We start from the raw sequence: 19,861 nt of genomic DNA on the forward strand, positions 1-19,861 counted from the left end.
AGAACTGGAAAAGAACAAATGTTTTTTAAGTAGTAAAATACTACATGAACTAAAGTTCTTATGAAAAATGTATTTCAGTGCATTTATATCAACCAGACGTTGAAGTGCCGTGCTATCTTATTGGGTATATTCCTTTCTTTTATCTGAAACTGTACCCTGAAAATGCTCACAGAATTAAATTTGTGCAGTGTATCTAGGTATGCATGTATATATGCAGAGAAATACATACACAAACTATTTGTGTGTGTGTGTGTATACACACTCCATACGTATATTACATATATAGTGCATGTGTATATGCACGCAGTTCATTTGCAGTAGGAACAGGCAAGGCTCTTAAATAATATAACAGCTACCAGCAGGCTCACATGGGGTAATTTAAGCTTGGTTTTGAGCATGAAGCACAGATCTTTGAAGTGGTCCTCAGTGGTATTCCACTTGGTCTTGGGAGCATCCTAAGAGAATGCTGCAGTTTTCTTCTTGAATCAGCTTGGTTTTTATAAGGGAGAGAAAATAGGGATATATGTAAATGTATGTGGATCTGCACCTTGCCTTGCTCTATGTTACCTCAAAAGCTGCTGTTACTCCTTTCTGCAGTACTGTATATAGCACTGTCCTAGCTACTCCCACCGACTGTTGCGCAGTACACGTCCCAAACCTCAAAGAGCAGAATGCTAGCAATAAAAATTGCATGAGGTATAGAGGTGCATAATATTGGACATGGGAGAACAGCCTTCAGTGCATTATCACAAGCCTGCTGAAGGGATGCACAGGTCAGATATTTGTAGCTATCTGAGAAGGTGCCAAACAAGTGCTCAGCTCTCAGCTGTGTCTCACGGTTTGGTGGCCCAGCACACGTGAGCTGGCTGTGGCCGGCTCAGAGCTGCCAGGCTGTCAAGATACTGGGATTAAGAAAGGAACTCTCCCCTTGTAATTTTATTAGTAGAAAAACTTGACGTGAAACCTTACTCTAACTGAAGTCAGTAACAAAAGCTCGGGAATTTCAGTGTATCCAGAACCCACCTCATTTAAAGATATAAAGATTGTCTTATCAGATCTGATTCATATGATGCTGTGTCATCAGAAGTGGCTGCTTCTGAAGAAGATACCAAGAAGTCCAAGGTCGATTAGTATATTTTCCATTGCAAAATTTTCTTTTTTCAATTCATTAGACCCGGGTTCATGTATGAACAAGAAAGGTATATAACCATTTAATTCTTATATAGCTTTATTCTTATTATTCAGATAAATGTCTGGGTGTTGTATTCTACTAAGCATTTGGTCTCACATAATACATAATTTTTTTTAAAAAGCCTCAATAATACGTCACTTCTAAGTTTTGTAGTACATAAAAGGTTTCTGTTTCATTAATTTTGATTTTTTTACCTTTAAGGTATTTTTTTAAAATAGGATTTTATTGATGCAATGGATAAAGCAGAAATGCCTTGTTTATACATTGGTATTGCAGTGTGTATATATAATTTAAGTAGTGAATTTTTTATATGTCTAGCTTGTAAACTAAATGGTCTGCAGATCTTCATAGAGAGTACTTTTGTATGTATCATTTCAAGCGTGTCCATCACTTGCTTATAAACCCTTTTAATCTCTGCCAATGCTGATTTCAAAAATTGTGACCAGCACTGGGAAACATGCCCCATGGTGGGGGGCAAAATACTGATTTCTAGAAATAGCATTAGAATATTCTCATTTTTCTGTTTCAGTCTCTGTATATCCTCATCCATATTTACTTTTAGACTGCCCTTGCACTTTGAACAGAGATTTTCAGTGAGTAGCCCACAGCAATCCCCAGGAATTTTTCCTGGGTTAATTAAAAACCCAGCAATGTGAATGAAGAGTTTAAATTAATGTCTCATTTGCATTGCCTAAAATATATTTGCTGATAGGGAATTTCACCAACCATTTTTCTGGATGTTCAACAAGCTCTGCATAGTCATGCTGAAGCCACTTATAGAGTTTTCTAGTTTGTCCTAAATAACATTGTCTCTTCCATAATATTTGACACCTAAGTATTCTCTTCATCACTCTGCTGATCACTAAACATACCAACGTAGTTCACATACAGACTCTTAGGGCGTATCTCATTATTAACTTCGGAGATTTTTGAAACTGTCCATTTTTTGTACTTTTTGTTTTTCCTTGCTAGATGGATGCTTGACTGGATCAAGTTCTTCCCTCATCTATACCTTGCGAGTATTTTTCAATATTTTTTTGTGAAGATCTTTATATAGACTTAACCAAACCCCCTTTCATAGATTATCTCAACATATTATCTTTTATCCAGTATCTTGTTGATATGGTAAAAAAAAAATATATATATATAAATACATATATATGGGTAGAAACTTATGACTTTTATTAAGAAAAATCATGCTGCTTAATCTTTATTTGGTCCTGAACTGTTTAAATGAACACAATATATTATTGGTCCCTTTCAGGTCGCACGATGCTTTCTTTTATTGATTTACTTCTTTGCCTAATACTTCCATTGGTTCTGGTAAGGCTTGTTGCTCCACAGGTGATTTTTTTCCTTCCTCCCCAATATTCAGTTGAATGGGTGCAACCATTTGCAATGGATTTGAAAGGCATATTTTATATTTGTATTAACTGAAGAGCCAATTTGTGTATTAATTTTGGAGATATGCTATACAGTTCACGTGGCCTCCTTTGAGGTTTCTGAATGATTTAATTGTAAAAAGTCATGTTGAAAGCACTGATTTTTTTTCATCTTTACAGCTAACCACGATGTACAAAGAACTCAGCTAGCTCCGTGATACTAAATGTGCTCCTCTTCTCTTCTGTTACTCTCAGGCAGTGCAATGGATTTACCAGTTCTCTTCCAGGCTTCCCACTCCCTGGATTTCTACATTCGAAGGATGACCAGTTGGTTTCAATCTCTACCTAAACTTTTCCCTTTATCTACACAGGACATTTTTTCTTGCCTTTCTGCTGTTTAGAAGTATGTGCGGTTTGGTAGCAGCTGGGTGAGAGACTCTTGCACAAGTAGAGAATTGCAGCAAGCAGAGTGTCAGACTGGAATACTGATTTTGTTTCAGGTCCCCATTTCATGCCCTTAAGATCCAAGGGATTGCTTCTTTAGCATATGTATGCACAAAAATATAGCATACTAAAGGAAAGGGAGAAACAGTATGATTTGATTTCAGGCAGCATTCCTTCTTTTCCCCCTCCTCAGGCTTTATACCTCTAAATAAATTTAACTCAATAAACTCATGGAGAGCCCTTTTTCTTTTATTTTTTTATCTTTATGCTTCTGGAGCACTTAATTCATCTTCTAAGGTATATTCTGAGTGCTGACTGCTGCCCTTTGTGCAACTCCAGTCTATCCTGTGCTTTAACTCCTCGTCATTCATCTTTATGAGCCAAAATACTGACCCCAAAATGCAGTTCAATACCACAGATAAGATCTAAATGAAATTATTATGTTCTCTGATATGTCACTTAAGACCATACTTAGTAGTTTCCACTAAGGCTTCAATTGCAAATGTGCAGTGTATGCAATTGTATATTGTAGTATCCATCATAAATCCACTTCCTTAGAGTGAAATGCAACTATTAAAATACAGATTAATTTACTAATTATAATTGTTTAAGCCAAATATCAGTCTGTATATCCATAATAATTTAATTAATTAATTTAATAATTTAAAAGACGCTATCCTGGATTTACACTTATGTAGTTGAGATCAGTATCTCTAAAAATTATTATTTCATCATTATAGACTCGTTCAAGAACAGAGAAATAGGTATGGCCAGGGTGTTCTTGAAAATGTGTTTCATTCTGGTTTTTTTGCACAAATGTGGTGAATTATTAATACATTGGGTATTGAAATGAACATATATCCTCATGCTTTTTTGCTCTCACTAACTTTTCTATTAGCTATGATCATGAAGGGCGTCTGACCAATGTAACACGTCCCACTGGAGTGGTAACTAGCCTTCATCGAGAAATGGAAAAGTCTATTACCATCGACATTGAGAATTCTAATCGGGATGACGATGTCACGGTCATCACAAATCTCTCCTCTGTGGAGGCTTCCTATACAGTTGTTCAAGGTACCAAAGCACACTTCTCAGCACATCTCCTAACCACACACACAACTTGAGAAAGCAATTTGCAAAAGATTCGTGTCATTAGTATACTTATGAGCAGGGGAAAAACATATAAGGGTTGCAAGAAACACTCCCATAAAGCTCATTCCTAAAATGACAGGTCTTCAGGACAGGTAAGAGACATTTCACAAACATGCTTTGTGTCAAATATGTGTGGTCGTTATCTGCTGGTGTAAGTTAGTCCTGCCGTTACCTCTTGGGTCAGGTTCACTTTACCCACTCGCATATTTCTCTGTACTTCACTGCAAAATTGGTTCTGACTTCAGTGCCACAGAGATGCAGTCTGACTGCTGAATGTTGGCTGCCTGGGTAGAGATCCTTGTGGAGAGAGAGGCTCAGGTAGCTTCCTGCTATTAGAAATGAAATCTTCCAAATTTATACACTACCATTAAATAAAATGTAGAACAATCAAGGCAGTGGATGATCTTGTGCCACAGTTAGCACTTCCGAGAACAGTGTTACAGCCCAAGTATGGCAGGAGAGATCAGCAACAAAGTAGTTAAATATTTGTATAGAGCTTTCCAGCACTGCCCAGGCATTGTATCTGATGAAGCGAAACAGTCAGTTATCAAAGATAGACTGAAAGGAATTTGGTGAGTGATGGGTTTTTTTTAATTAAGATATAATGTCACTGGAATAAGAATATCATCATTGAACAATAGTCTCCTCCTGACATAAATGTCAACATTTATAGACTATTATACCATGACACATCTGGTTACAAAGACCTTATTCTCTTATAGCATATACCAATACCTTTATTTCTCTTATACCAGATGATTAATTATGTAGATGCTGTCCTTCTGTCAGACAAATATTGATGCTTTGGTGACAGTTGCACACTGTAGCACTCCATCCTGGCTGAGAATGGACTTGGCTGTGTCAAACAGCTGGAGAACTGCACAGCCATAAAAGTACGGGATTATTTTTATAACTCTTCTCCAACAGCCAAAAGGCCGGGTGTGCACATCAGGCTAGCGTGCTTTCTGGTGGGGTGGCAGGAAGTCAGGCAAGTAAAGGACTGTGGCTGCCAGCTTGTGTTGCTGGAGCCTCACACCTTGAGGATTTAAAGCCAAACTGTAATTCCGTACAAAGCCTCTGCCTGGAGACAGTTTTTAAACAGAGGGGAAGAAAAAGAAGAGGCGCTTACTTCTTCCCACTCATAAAGAGCCCAGCAGTTTTTTTCTTTTTGTCCTGGAGTTTAATGGTTTGTTGTTTACCCAGCAGTTCAGTTTTCAGGAGTTTTTGTTCATATTAGAAATAAATTATGTGGCTGAACACATATCACTGTGCATTTTGATTCACAATTAAGACTAAAGGGAAAACATAATGAAATAAACACAGTATCTCTCTGCAGGCTCACTGTTACACTACTGTTCTTTACATGAATCAGTAACATCTGTAATTTCCACCATAGTACCACGTAAATAGTAATTGCAGGCTGACTTCATTTAACATCAACAGGAGTGCAATAAAAAGCCAATCAAATTAAGCTATATGTTTTCTTTATGACTGGAGTAGCTAAATTATTTTCTTTTCATTATTGCTGTAGATCAAGTGAGGAACAGCTACCAGCTCTGTAATAATGGTACTTTGAGAGTGATGTATGCCAATGGCATGAGCATTAGCTTTCACAGCGAACCTCATGTCCTGGCTGGGACTGTGACTCCCACTATAGGACGATGTAATATTTCTCTACCAATGGAAAATGGTTTAAACTCAATTGAATGGCGTCTGAGGAAGGAACAGATTAAAGGCAAAGTGACTGTGTTTGGAAGAAAGCTCAGGGTAAGTAGAATCTGTCATTACAATCATGATCTTTTCTTCTGTGGGCAGAAAATTAGTTTTCCATTTTGAAGGACATGTCTTTCCTATTTTTGCTTCTTACAAATATACAACTCTGGGATTGTCTTTGGTATGACAGTCTTTTCTTTATTTGAGAGGTCAGTTAACTGCATGGGATCATCTGCTGCAATCAGCTATAGAAGTTTCATTACTAAAAGTGTTCCAAAAGAGGTTGGTAAAAATACCCAGAATACTGCTGCAACTCACTCTGCTTCTGGTGGGGGGAAAAAAACAATCCAACCACTCACCACTTGTAAAAATGCTCTGACACACTTACCACAGTTAGTCCTGGGGAGCAAACACAATTACAGCTTGAGTGGTTATGTTCGGCTTCTGTAAAATCCCCCTACAGATTCATTGAGACAGGCATATTGTGTTATTCCCTTTCCCAAATGGCACGACTGGAAAATAATTGCCATAATTACAAAGTCATAAGCATAGGATAAGAAAGACACTCAGGTCATGTAATCCATCCCTTGCCAAATTAAAGATCTGCTGCAGCCGGATTAATCCCATTCTGTGCTTAGCTGGCCTGTTTTTCACCCCTTAAGTATCTAAACTTTCACTGGCTGCTTCAGTATATGTGGTTTTGGAAGGGCTTTGAGATACTGGGCAGAAAACAAATGTAGCGCTGATCAAGTCCTGGTTCTTTTAATAATTCTTTCAACATCATTGGACATGAGATACAGTTCTATGTGTTCAAGATGATATATTAAATGCAAGTTATGTAAACAATTATGTAGTAATTTACAGAAAAATAATAAGACTTGGATGTTAAATTTTGGTATTTTCCTATTGCTTAACATCTAATTCACAGTGTTGAATTCACAAGTCTTTCCTTATTCTCACAAATGCTCAGAATGTACCTATTGGGGAGAGGGGGAAGGTTAGACAAAAACTGGAATGAGATTAGCAGCTAATCCTTAATGACTAAATTTCATGGCTGTGTAATTGATTTTTGATGTGTTGACCTGCAGAAGTTGATTATAAGTAGAAAATAGACCAGCTCTGCATTTTGACTAGGTGTTCAAAACAGAAATAAATAGGACCCTGAAATGAAATTGCTGTAATCCTAACTCTCAATACTAAAATTTTAATAGAGGTACTTGTGGTAATTAGCTGAAGTTAAACACGTCTTAGAGCTGAAACCTTGCCTGAGATGGGTTTTCTTGCATCATGTTTATGTAAATCAAAACACTGCTTTATCTAGCAACACCTCAACATTTAATTGTCTGGTGTTAGTTCCTGTAACAATAATCACATATCCATTTAGCTCTTTTAAATGAAAATCACTATGAGATTATAACAGGTTGAGTGGACTGAAAATGAAATTTGAAAATGAGGGAGAAAGCATAGAATTTATTTGCATCTCATTTATTCTAATTCATCTTTATAAATGTTTAGTGAATGAAATAGAGCAAGTGTGTTGGAACATTGGGGGGAGCAGGTGGCAGGCAGGGTAGGCTGCAGCAGCTGGGACAGCTGTGGCAGGGAGCGGTAGACGGGGGGGCACTGCTGCAGAACTAACGCAGTGCCGGGATGGCCAGTGAGAGAGCGCGCAGAGCCATCTCCTGAATACCCAATTCAGAATCAAGTATTGCTGAAAGGGATTGTTATTATACGGGACTCACCTCTCGTGTACTTACTGGAGCCCATACCCCTTTTCTCAATACTTAAAAGGGGCTTAGAAGAAAGATAGGGACAGACTTTTTAGTAGGGCGTGTTGCAATAGGACAAGGGGTAATGGTTTTAAACTAAAAGAGGGTAGATTTAGACTAGATATAAGGAAGAAATTTTTTACGATGAGGGTGGTGAAACACTGGGACAGGCTGCCCAGAGAGGTGGTAGATGCCCCATCCCTGGCAACATTCAAGGTCAGGTTGGACGGGGCTCTGAGCAACCTGATCTAGTTGAAGATGTCCCTGCTTATTGCAGGAGGGTTGGACTAGATGACCTTTAAAGGTCCCTTCCAACGCAAATGATTTGACGATTCTATAGTTCTTCAGGTAGTGCTGCTACCTGTGCCCCCCAGTTCTGCTCATCTGAGCTGTAGGCACATTGCAGCTGTACGTGTCAGCCTCTGCAAACATGCCTGGGCAGACTTCGTTAAGCCGAGAAAGGAAGACCTGCACTTCACCTTTATGTTATCCCACTTACTGTCTGCTACTGTTTTATGCACCACACGTTCAGTGTTTTGCGATAGTTTCAGATAAAGTCTTGATAAGATTCCCTTCTGACGAGTTTTTGTTACAGTGCAGCATCTTTTGTAAGCATGTAAGTGATTTTTGTTGCAAGGCCTTTACCCAAGGCACAAAAGGCTCATCCCTACTGCTACTTGGTCAGCAGCAGCCAAGGGAAAAACAGATGTGCATGTAGGTAGTGGAACAAAAGAGAAAGAGTTTGTTAGGTAATCTTCAGTCATGATACTTGTAATAGTGTTATTAGTGTTCCCAGGAAGAGTGGGAGTTAGTCATTCTGTTTGGGTTTCTATATAATTAATATGACACTACAATTACACTCTCTGGTTTTACTTATTTTACAAATGAAAATGAAGTTACTGAATTATCCAAGCAGGTGCTTCTTTATTCTCCAAGTGATGTTTGTGTGTCTGCATAGCTCTTGTCTGTGTAATCATTAAAAAAAAAACCTAATACTTTAGTTTTCTATGGCAAAAAACCAATAACCTTTATAATGTTTTTGAGAAAAGGGAGGATACTTGGAGTCAGACTTTCCTACATGCAGATTACAGTTGCAGTTACTGTAATGGAGGGAAGAAACCCCAGGAATCCCAGCTGCTTTATGAAGCCTCAGCAATTAAAAAAACAAAACAAAACAAAAACTAACAACCCAAAAGCTAAAATCAGTTTGTAATCTTTCTGAAAGACTTTTTTTTTTTTTTTTTTTGCTTTTTAGAAAATCTGCCTGTCCTTAAGAAATTGGGATCTTTTATTCATACATTAACCCTTTAATGTTATAGCTAAATGTTTTTGAGAAGTGAAAGCTCTTTTCTGCTTCCCCCAGAGCTGTGCAGGAAAGGGTTTTGATATGTCTCAGTCATCAGGCTTGATCCTACACTTACAAAACCAGTTGAGAAAGTACTGATGTTGAGTTTGGCTTCCCTGGCTTTGTTTCCATTACATGGGAGACCAGAATATGATTTATTTTGCCAAGGTTTTTTAAAAAAATACCCTATTTTTTCTTTGAATCACAGAAGTTGTTGCTGGGGTAACCTTTGGGAAAACCTACAGAAAAGAGCTTTTTCTAATAATTGCCCACTGAGGAAAGGCAAACTGTTAAAGAGCTAGATTTTATTAATGGAAAAAATTAGGATAATGAGCGATAATTTGAAATAATTATTTCTTTACAAACACAAAATTGTACTAATTTTAAATTTGCTTTCTGTATAACTGAATTCCTGCAGAGTTGGTTGGGATGGGAATTGGGTTTACCCCTGCCACTGAAAATATCTCAGAATAACTTTTATGTCCTTGAGAAAGGCTCAGGGTTAATTTACATATTGTTTGATGTGCAGTTTAATTTTGGATAAGAGAAAACGTTGCTTAATCAAAGCTGCTGTAAAATATAAGCTGAAGAACAAATTCCCAGAAACTGATGAATGCTTTTTAAGTAGTCATTGCTCTCAAATTATATCTAATTTAAAGACTTCTACTTTATTAATGATGCATCTACAATTAAATGACTCAAGAAGCTTTATCAGATTACAGCATTAGCCTGAATTCTGTGGCTTAGCCTCCAGTGAATATATTTATGTATCTTTCATTATAGCACTCTCACTAGAAGCCTCTCCATTTGGCATTCTTATGCTCCTTTGTTTCTGTTTTGCTCCTTTATTAAAAAAAAATAAAATCCGGGACTGAAAAACTTCATGCTGTACTTTGATTTGAAAATTGTAACTGAAAAAAATGGGAAAAAAAGAAAAATATTTAACCTAATTATTTAGCACTTTTGTTTCTCAAATCTACAAGTCCATCTTTCCCAGCCTGTATGATCAGGATTTTTAATCAGAAGAAATGAAACCCATCCCAAGTGATCGGGTTGCTGAGGGATGTATTGAATATTTGAAAAGTAAATGAAGAAAACATTAAATGAATGAATTCATAAGCAGGGTGTTGCAGCTACAGAACCTAAGTGGCTAAACCTCAATGAATACACAAAATTATAATTTCTTCTATTGTTCTTGGAGTTCCTGTAGGGAAAAAGGCTAAGAACTACTGATGGCAGAAGGAGACTCTGCACTTTAAGACCTAGGTGTGCAGTGTATGTCTGTTTTGACCATAAGAGGAGCCCTTCTTTGTAAGATTACAGCTCCCACGTTGCAGGGAGATGGGAAATATCCCAGTAAAACATTCAAAGTTACATATTTGAATATACCTAAAAGTAGAAAGCAAAAGCCAGTTAATAGGAAGACATCCTACACTTTTCAAAAATGTGGGGAAATTGAGTTCTCCATTGTGCATGTATTTTCACACTGAAAACCCACAGAAGCGTAGCGCCGACTGCTCACTGAATGCAGCCTTCTTTCATTCAATAGGTGCACGGAAGGAATTTACTGTCCATTGATTACGACCGGAACATACGCACAGAAAAAATCTATGATGATCACCGGAAATTTACACTGAGGATAATTTACGATCAGCTGGGACGGCCTTTCCTTTGGCTACCTAGCAGTGGCCTGGCTGCTGTCAACGTGTCTTACTTCTTCAACGGGCGCCTGGCTGGGCTTCAGCGCGGTGCCATGAGTGAAAGAACAGATATCGATAAGCAAGGCAGGATCATATCGCGCATGTTTGCAGATGGGAAAGTTTGGAGCTACACCTATCTAGAAAAAGTAGGTGACGTTGTTCTACCTGCTGGCATTACCTACAAAGAGACAAAGTCCTATTCAGCTTCATTTTAAGCTCTGTACATAAGATACACACACACAAATTGTCTAAAATTTGACATATTCCAGCTGTTAAGCATCCCTTTGTACCTGGTCTCAAAATTCCTTATTTTTCAATTAGTCAACTGAATTTGACTAATTTTTAATGGTAAATACTTTGTTCACGGTTTGTGTCTTTCGATATTTTCCTGAAAGTGGTTAGGCTGACATATAATGGCATAAACTGACACGATGAATTGTGCTTAATTAAGACCAAAAATGCATGACTAAACCTGACAAACCTGACAAAAGGTTCAGGTAGAAACAGGTAATTCATCTCTAATCATTATTTATTAAATGAAAATATGGTAATGCATTTTTACTTAGCCTAATTAAGGTGCTTCAATCATAAAAGTGTCTTAAATACTTCAAAATTGCATATTATTTTCCCTTTCCCTTCTTTGAATCTGTTGTTTTAAGCAAACCAGAGCTGATGTTCTCTGCTTAGTTTCTCACGTATTTCACAGTAATAGTTGTGAATTACAATGGCTAGCAGAAAGATAAATCAAGTCATTTATGTAACTCCTCTGCATCCCTCAGAAAAAAAGAAAAAAAAAAGTCCTACTAAAGGGAGGGTAGCTAATAGGTTGCTAACCTACACTTTCTCTGGAGTGTCAGCATATTGATTTCCAAGTAGCAGATCCTCTCATCTGGCAATCTGACAATATTCCTGAGCAGCTTTGTGCCCCTAACTAATATATCTAATTCTCTTTTTATTCCTTTAACATTAGTGCCTCTTCAGTAACCTTTTCTTTAATGCCCTCTCAGAGGTCACATGCTGAAAGGTAGTAACTGTGTATGAATTTTTTTCCTTATAGTCGATGGTACTACTGCTTCAGAGTCAACGACAGTACATCTTTGAGTATGATTCTTCAGACCGACTTCATGCTGTTACCATGCCTAGCGTTGCTCGGCACAGCATGTCAACTCACACCTCTGTTGGCTACATCAGAAATATTTATAATCCTCCTGAAAGCAATGCATCAGTGATTTTTGATTACAGTGACGATGGGAGGATTTTGAAAACATCATTTTTAGGTACTGGCCGACAAGTCTTCTACAAGTATGGAAAGCTATCCAAATTATCTGAAATTGTTTATGACAGCACTGCAGTTACTTTTGGATATGATGAAACTACAGGTGTCCTAAAAATGGTGAATTTGCAAAGTGGAGGATTTTCTTGTACAATCCGCTATCGTAAAATTGGTCCTCTTGTTGACAAACAAATCTACAGATTCTCTGAAGAAGGTATGGTGAATGCAAGGTTCGATTATACATATCATGATAATAGCTTTCGAATTGCAAGTATCAAACCCATAATAAGTGAGACGCCTCTTCCAGTTGATCTTTACCGTTACGATGAGATTTCTGGCAAAGTAGAGCATTTTGGTAAATTTGGAGTTATTTATTATGATATAAATCAAATTATTACTACAGCAGTTATGACACTGAGTAAGCACTTTGATACCCATGGACGCATTAAAGAAGTTCAATATGAAATGTTCAGATCCCTGATGTACTGGATGACTGTACAATATGACAGCATGGGAAGAGTAACTAAAAGAGAACTGAAACTTGGTCCATATGCCAACACAACCAAGTATACCTATGATTACGATGGAGATGGGCAACTGCAAAGCGTAGCAGTAAATGATAGGCCAACCTGGCGTTACAGTTACGATCTGAATGGAAACCTTCATCTCTTGAATCCTGGAAACAGTGTCCGATTGATGCCTCTGCGCTATGACCTAAGAGACAGGATTACACGCTTAGGTGACATACCATACAAAATTGATGATGATGGATTCCTGTGTCAGCGAGGCTCAGATGTATTTGAGTACAACTCCAAAGGACTCCTAACAAGAGCTTACAACAAAGCAAATGGGTGGAGTGTTCAGTACCGTTATGATGGACTCGGCCGAAGGGCTTCCTGTAAGACTAACCTGGGGCATCATCTACAGTACTTTTATGCTGATCTTCACAATCCAACAAGGGTAACTCATGTCTACAATCATTCCAATTCAGAAATTACCTCGTTGTACTACGATCTGCAAGGCCATCTCTTTGCAATGGAGAGTAGCAGTGGGGAAGAATATTATGTTGCCTCTGATAACACAGGCACTCCATTAGCCGTGTTCAGCATCAATGGCCTCATGATCAAACAGCTTCAGTACACAGCATATGGGGAGATTTATTACGACTCTAACCCTGATTTCCAGCTTGTTATTGGGTTCCATGGAGGGCTGTATGATCCTTTAACCAAACTCGTCCATTTTACCCAAAGGGACTATGATGTCCTGGCTGGACGCTGGACATCTCCTGATTACACCATGTGGAAAAACATTGGTAAAGAACCTGCTCCTTTCAATCTGTACATGTTCAAGAGTAACAACCCTCTCAGCAATGAACTGGATCTAAAGAATTACGTAACAGGTGAGACTTACTACATTTCTCATAAATAACACCCCAGTTTGGAAGTTGATTTGGGAAAGAAATCAGACTTCTCCTTATTAGCCGTTTGCTGAATCCTCCCATCAAGGTTGGGCCATTTTCCTTTTTGTGCTATGAAAAGGGCTGGCTAGTCCTGATTTTTTGATACTGCTCCTCGCCAAATGAAGGACGCTAAATGAGAAGCCACAATGAATTATGGAGGGTGGGAAAAAAAACAGTTTGCCTAGATATTCAATTTCAGGACAGCCATAGTACTCTTCCTATTAAAACTAGTACTTTATGAAGATGTGTTCATTCTAATTTTATATAAAGAAAAGTGAAGTCACCTACAAGAATCACTGGCAGGTTAGTTGCAGAACTGGGAACGAGAACTGCTCAGCATCTTTTCCCTTCAGGGCTACTTTCAAAATTAACTTCTGACTGAGCCCATGGGCACATTATGAATTGGCACCAAGAATGGATTTAATTAAACCTCTTTTTCCCATTTAACTTTTAATATGCAAACAGTCTTTAGTCTTTAAAACAAAAATCTTGATGTTTTTTAAAATTATTTCCTCCTGAAAGACTAAGAAATTTTATGGAATGTGTAGACCTGAGAAAGAGAAACAATAAAGTAGTTTTGATCGCCTATGTTAGAATTGGGTAAAACTTGTAACCTCTACTTAATTAGTAATAATTTTTCACTTAGTAAGATCACACAGTACTTGAACTAGCTGCTGGCAATTTCTAAAAAGAAAGGTAATTAGTATGTCTTCAGGAAAAGCTTTTCTCAGAATTGAATATGCAGTATACAATAATTAGAGCAGTGATATCATTTTTTAAAAGGAGCTATCTTAATTTTAGCAGTAATTTGAATTTCAAGAAAAGTGTCTATTTCCTTCAAAGAAAATTACAGCAAGTTTCATTAGTACATTGAGACATAATCATATGTGTAACACACCATAGGTTCTACTGTAGCTACTTTGCAATTTGAAAATAGTGCCATTTGTATCTGATAGTGTGAAAATATTGGTGACTAAATTACCTTGGGATCAAATTCTGTTGTCCTAAATTCAACAAAATTCCTATTTTCATCCACCAGTGTTTGATTTAGATTTTCAGTGTCATCTTATGATATTTTGCTACGTTCTGAAATTGCATTCATTTAATTTATCCATCTACTGGATGAAATCTAGGAAGATATATTGCATTTTGGTATAACACACACCTTGTAGTCTGTAAAAATACTTCACTGGTGATGAAAATATTTGTTGCTGTATGGACTAAACAGCTTATCTTGAAGAAGCGATTATGGTGGCACCTTGGTTGTCATAGTTTAAAAAAAACCCAAACAGAAAAAAAAAAATACTCCCCTGCCCCAATCCATTCTTACTGTTAACCCCTGACACTGCTTTATTCACAGGCTTTGCTGAAAAGGAATTCCGTAGCAAGTGCAGTGCTGCAAAGCGCATTAGCTAAGCAAAATAGTAACTACTTTGTATATAGGTCCTCCTCTTTTTTTGTGGAATTAGGGCAGCTGAAGTGAATTGTTCGTGAGATACCATTATACCATAAAATAAATTGAAACCTTAAAAGGAGCAGTAACCCTGTGCTGTCCAAAGCTAGAGGAGAAATATGGTAGGCACTGTGTGATGGGAGATACATACAAATATCTTCATAGAAGCAGAGTATTATACTACTTATTTTAGTGTCAGAATGGCTAAGAAAAGAAGACTTTTGCTGTCAAATGTCCACAACCAAGAAGTATTACACTTTTTATGATGTAACATTACCTCTGCTAAAAATTTTGGGAAAGCAGGCTTTGCAACAGCAAGCAGGTGCCGTGTTGTGGCTGAGCATGTCCTGGAGGTCTGTACGTACAGGCGGGTGCTCTGCAGGCACTCCGCGTGCCCGTGGGCAGCAAGCAGAGCCTGCTGCGCACCTACCTGCTGCGGACACCATGCTTGGAGTGTCTAAATTAGCCAGCGACCCTTGCATCGAGAGTGCCTTGCCACAGTCATGTCTCTTTTCAAACATGGAGTTCGGCTCACACGAAGAAGTGGCAATAGCAGCATCAGGAGCCATTGTAGGCCAGCAAGGAGAGAAGGCCACTGGAAAAGACAGGAGAGATTTTGAAACAAAAATGGTCATGAACATAGGTCCAAATCAACTGAGAAGTGCCCATGCTCCCACACTGCTTCTTATCTCCATGATAGCCAGAAAAGAGAAGCAGGAAACAGAAATGTAAAACGGGGTCATGGGCTTTTTTTTTTTGTTAAAAACATCAGTTTGATAACTAAAATACATAATTAGTTCTTAATACCCGCTGAGCGAGAATTACTGTTATTAATATAGTTACGTAGCTTTTTCAACTACGTACGAAGACAAGAGTTTTAATGGTCGAACCTAGAGCTGGAACTTCCCAAAGCTCACCCCAGACCTGAGCTGTAACCCTCCCATGCAGCTCCTACTTTTCCGTACTGGGCCCGGAGGGATGGGGAGAATATTCTTGGTACCTAAATTTAGACATCTGAATTACAAGTCTGGCTTCTCACTGCATTTAATGGAGCCTCCCAAGGCCGGATGACAGCTAACAGAAGTAGGACATAGAAAAGAAGCCATGTATTTTCCCAAAGGACTTAGCAGATGTTTTTAGGAGTACTAACCTAATAAAACATCATTTTACAATACAGTTTATAGGTTACAGTAGCCACATCAGAAGGTGTCAGAGATGGAACAAGTATTGCATACAGTAAAATGTTTGGATAATCCATGTGCTGTAATGGAAAAAGAATGAAAGAGGTGGTATATCCCTGATGAACTATTTAGGGTAAATTTAAAGCAATATTTCCTGTGCCTGTTCATGGTGAATTACTACAATTCTGTAAAGTGCCACACTGTAATATAAATTATGAGTTCCACTGCTACTTGAAATTAAGGAGGTCAAGGATGGATTTCCTAATTTTTTTTATTTTTTTTATTTATTACATACATTTATTTCTCACTTGCTTGCTTACTTTTGGTTTTTAGATGTCAAAAGCTGGTTGGTGATGTTTGGATTTCAGCTTAGCAACATTATCCCTGGTTTCCCTAGAGCAAAAATGTACTTTGTGTCACCGCCATATGAGTTGTCTGAGAGTCAAGCATGTGAAAATGGACAGGTAGGCAGAAATACAAAGTTATTTTTCTTGATAAATTTGCCCCACTCTATGAATAGAACTGCTGGGCTCTTCTGTAGTTACAACAGAAGGCCAAGTATTTATTTCAGTGTAAAATGAAGTGAGTATAGCTAGATTTTATGCTAATGAACATATGCCTTTCTTGCCAGCCTTCGTTGTTATCATAATTACAGCGTCATTACTTTGTCTTTTATTGAGTTCTTCCTTGATTAACAAGTTGTAACTCGATTAACTTGATTAGCAATGACAAAGGGAGACTTTGTCAGGGTAATTTATCATCTGTTGTACCTTTGGTAAAACCATCCTAATAACATATGTGTTGCAATAAACTTAGGTTGGTACATGCTGTACTGCTAAGAAATGGTTCTACTTCTCAACCTGTAATAGGATTTCTCATCACTTTTTATCTGACACTTTTTTGCTACTACAGTTACTACAGTTAACTTCAGTTACAGTGTTCGTACCTACTTGTTAGGTTAAGGTGGAAAATGGTATATGCTTTTGACCTTTACAATAAATTCCAACCCATTTCATAAACTTAAAAAGAGTACTAGGCCAATTTCAAACTAAGTCTCTGCTAGGCCCACTTCACATTTGTGGTAGTACAACTGAAATGGTCATATAAACCTAAACATACTGATTTCACAGGCTTCTAAGTCATTTGAGAATCTAAATCCCCTCTTCAGGAGTTGCTTTGGTATTTTGGAGCCCAAATCTCATCTATTTTCAAAAACGCTTACATTCATAAGCATTTTAGTCATATATACTTGTTGAAATCTCTGGGCAAAAGTGTCCAGAAGTTAAGTGTTATCTTTTAATAAATTGATTCCATTTGGTTTAAGCTCTGATTAAAATTGTGCTAGACTTGGGTCTTACTTATTCTTGTAACGGACATCATATAATTTGCCAAAATTAAGATTCGTGATACATATATGCTACAAAGGGTGATTAATGGGAAGTATTTTATTTGGTATTACTGATAGCAAAATAATTTGCCAAATGAGTATTTACCAGATTCTGAACGGGATATGTATAGGGTCGGGTAACGGAGGGTGGTCTTCCCATAGTGTAGAATTTTTCACTGCATGGCTTTCCTTTAAAAAAGCAAAGCAAAGATTAGTATTGGTCTCTGAAATGAGTATTTTCAGATCTGTATCTTCTTTGGTGTTTTTGTTCTGTTTTGTTTTCCCCAGCTAATTACAGGAGTTCAGCAGACGACAGAAAGACACAACCAAGCTTTCATGGCTCTTGAGGGACAGGTCATATCTAAAAGATTACATGCCAATATTAGAGAAAAAGCAGGTCACTGGTTCGCAACAACCACTCCTATCATTGGGAAAGGAATCATGTTTGCTGTGAAGGAAGGCCGTGTAACCACTGGCATTTCCAGCATAGCTGCAGATGATAGCAGAAAGATTGCCTCTGTCCTTAACAGTGCTCACTACCTGGAAAAAATGCACTACAGCATCGAGGGGAAGGATACCCATTACTTTGTCAAGATAGGCTCTGCTGACAGCGACCTTGTCACCCTTGCAATGACCAGCGGGCGGAAGGTCCTGGAGAGCGGAGTCAATGTCACTGTCTCCCAGCCCACTCTCCTCGTCAATGGGAGGACTCGAAGGTTTACGAATATTGAGTTTCAGTACTCCACCCTGCTGATGAACATCCGCTACGGACTGACCCCCGACACGCTGGATGAGGAAAAGGCAAGAGTGTTAGACCAGGCTCGGCAGCGAGCCCTGGGATCAGCCTGGGCCAAAGAGCAGCAGAAGGCACGGGATGGCCGAGAGGGCAGTCGCGTATGGACAGACGGAGAGAAGCAGCAGCTTCTGAACACGGGAAGGGTTCAAGGTTACGAGGGATATTATGTCCTGCCTGTGGAGCAGTACCCAGAGCTAGCAGACAGTAGCAGCAACATCCAGTTTTTAAGACAGAATGAAATGGGAAAGAGGTAACAAATTAACCTGCTGTCATCCTTTGCTGGATGAATCAGTAGTCATAACTGTTATCTCCTCTCCTAAGGAGATGAAGACCTAAATGGGGGCACTAGGCTGAGCTACTTTGGGATAGTAAGTGGCAAAAAAAGCTCATATTTTTTGAGTTAAATGCTACTGTTCAAGTGATTAAAAACCACATCCTGAAGTGGACTAAAGCCAGACTGAAAACTCTAACCATACAAATTAAAAAGTACCCCTGAAATATTACCCACTTGTTCTGGGTCTAAAGAAAAACAAAAAGAAGGCCTCGTATTGTATTACCTCACTCCATTCACACGTGAGCAAACTAAGAAATCCAAGTGGGCCACTTTCCCTAACCAGCTGATGAAACACAGATGATTCAGACTGCTTGTTTGATAAATATCCAAGAGGTTTTCATTTAAAGCAAAATACAGGTGCATTTAAAACATGACTTTGGGGTGATTTGTGTGTAGCAACTGGAGGACAATGAGAATGCAAGTGAGAGCGCACTGGAAATAGTAAAGAAAAATATATTTAAAAGTAACAAAACCACACTTGCACTCTGACCCTCCACTTGTCTGGCCTGAAGCTTAACTTATTCAAAGAGGGCAGAGTGTAAAGTTACATTCAAAATGGTGGCTATAAATCACTACAAATAAATTTCATACTCTGTTTGTCTTTGAAGATTTCCATTGTGGACAGTATAACACAGTTACAGGGTGTAGTCTGTTTAGATTCAGTAGTTTGTTGGTATCAGTTCCAGTAGAGCTGTGGGCATTGTGTTACACTATTGCAAATGGGCACCACGTCAGATCACCCTGTACATACATCAGCCAGAAGGCACAATCACTGTTTCAGATTTAAAGATTATTAGTGTGTTTGTTTGGTCGAGAAACTGAGACAATCACATTACAGTCACCACAAAAAAAAAAAAAAAAGAAAAAAAAAAGTCTAATAAGAACTTTGGTACAAGAACTTTTTTGTAATATACATGTATGAATTGTTCATTGAGTTTTTATATTAATTTTAATTTGCTGCTAAGCAAAGACTAGAGACAGGCAAAGATAATTTATGGCAAAGTGTTTAAATTGTTTATACATAAATAAAGTCTCTAAAACTCCTGTGACTTACTTGTCTTCCATTATGAAATCTTTCAAAAATGAAAAAATATTAGTGTCTCACTGTCACCTAATGCACACAGCATCTTGTATGTCAAAATGACTTGCTTTTGTACCATGGATTCTACAGAGGGCTGGTCCTTTGATCTCTGGGTAAGCAAAGTCTTACATATACATCACCCAAAACTCTGTTTAGGACACAGCAGAACACTGGTAAATGCTTTAGCAATTCCCTCTCTG

At 38.1% G+C, this 19,861-nt stretch overlaps 1 protein-coding gene across 7 annotated transcripts in view; it reads left to right on the plus strand.

Moving 5' to 3' along the window:
• TENM2 (teneurin transmembrane protein 2) overlaps positions 1-18,500 on the plus strand; it is a 547,147-nt gene extending 528,647 nt beyond the window's left edge. For all 7 annotated transcript variants that reach the window (XM_075509420.1, XM_075509421.1, XM_075509417.1 and 4 more), the window contains 6 exons: positions 3,917-4,092; positions 5,702-5,937; positions 10,547-10,843; positions 11,755-13,369; positions 16,397-16,527; positions 17,739-18,500. In XM_075509420.1, the coding sequence (XP_075365535.1) occupies positions 3,917-4,092; positions 5,702-5,937; positions 10,547-10,843; positions 11,755-13,369; positions 16,397-16,527; positions 17,739-18,500 (3,217 nt within the window). The remainder of the gene's footprint in view (positions 1-3,916; positions 4,093-5,701; positions 5,938-10,546; positions 10,844-11,754; positions 13,370-16,396; positions 16,528-17,738) is intronic.
• The last annotated feature ends 1,361 nt before the right edge of the window (positions 18,501-19,861 follow it).

Source organism: Mycteria americana, chromosome 8 (genome assembly GCF_035582795.1).
Source record: "Mycteria americana isolate JAX WOST 10 ecotype Jacksonville Zoo and Gardens chromosome 8, USCA_MyAme_1.0, whole genome shotgun sequence".
In the NCBI taxonomy this organism is placed as follows: Eukaryota; Metazoa; Chordata; class Aves; order Ciconiiformes; family Ciconiidae; genus Mycteria; species Mycteria americana.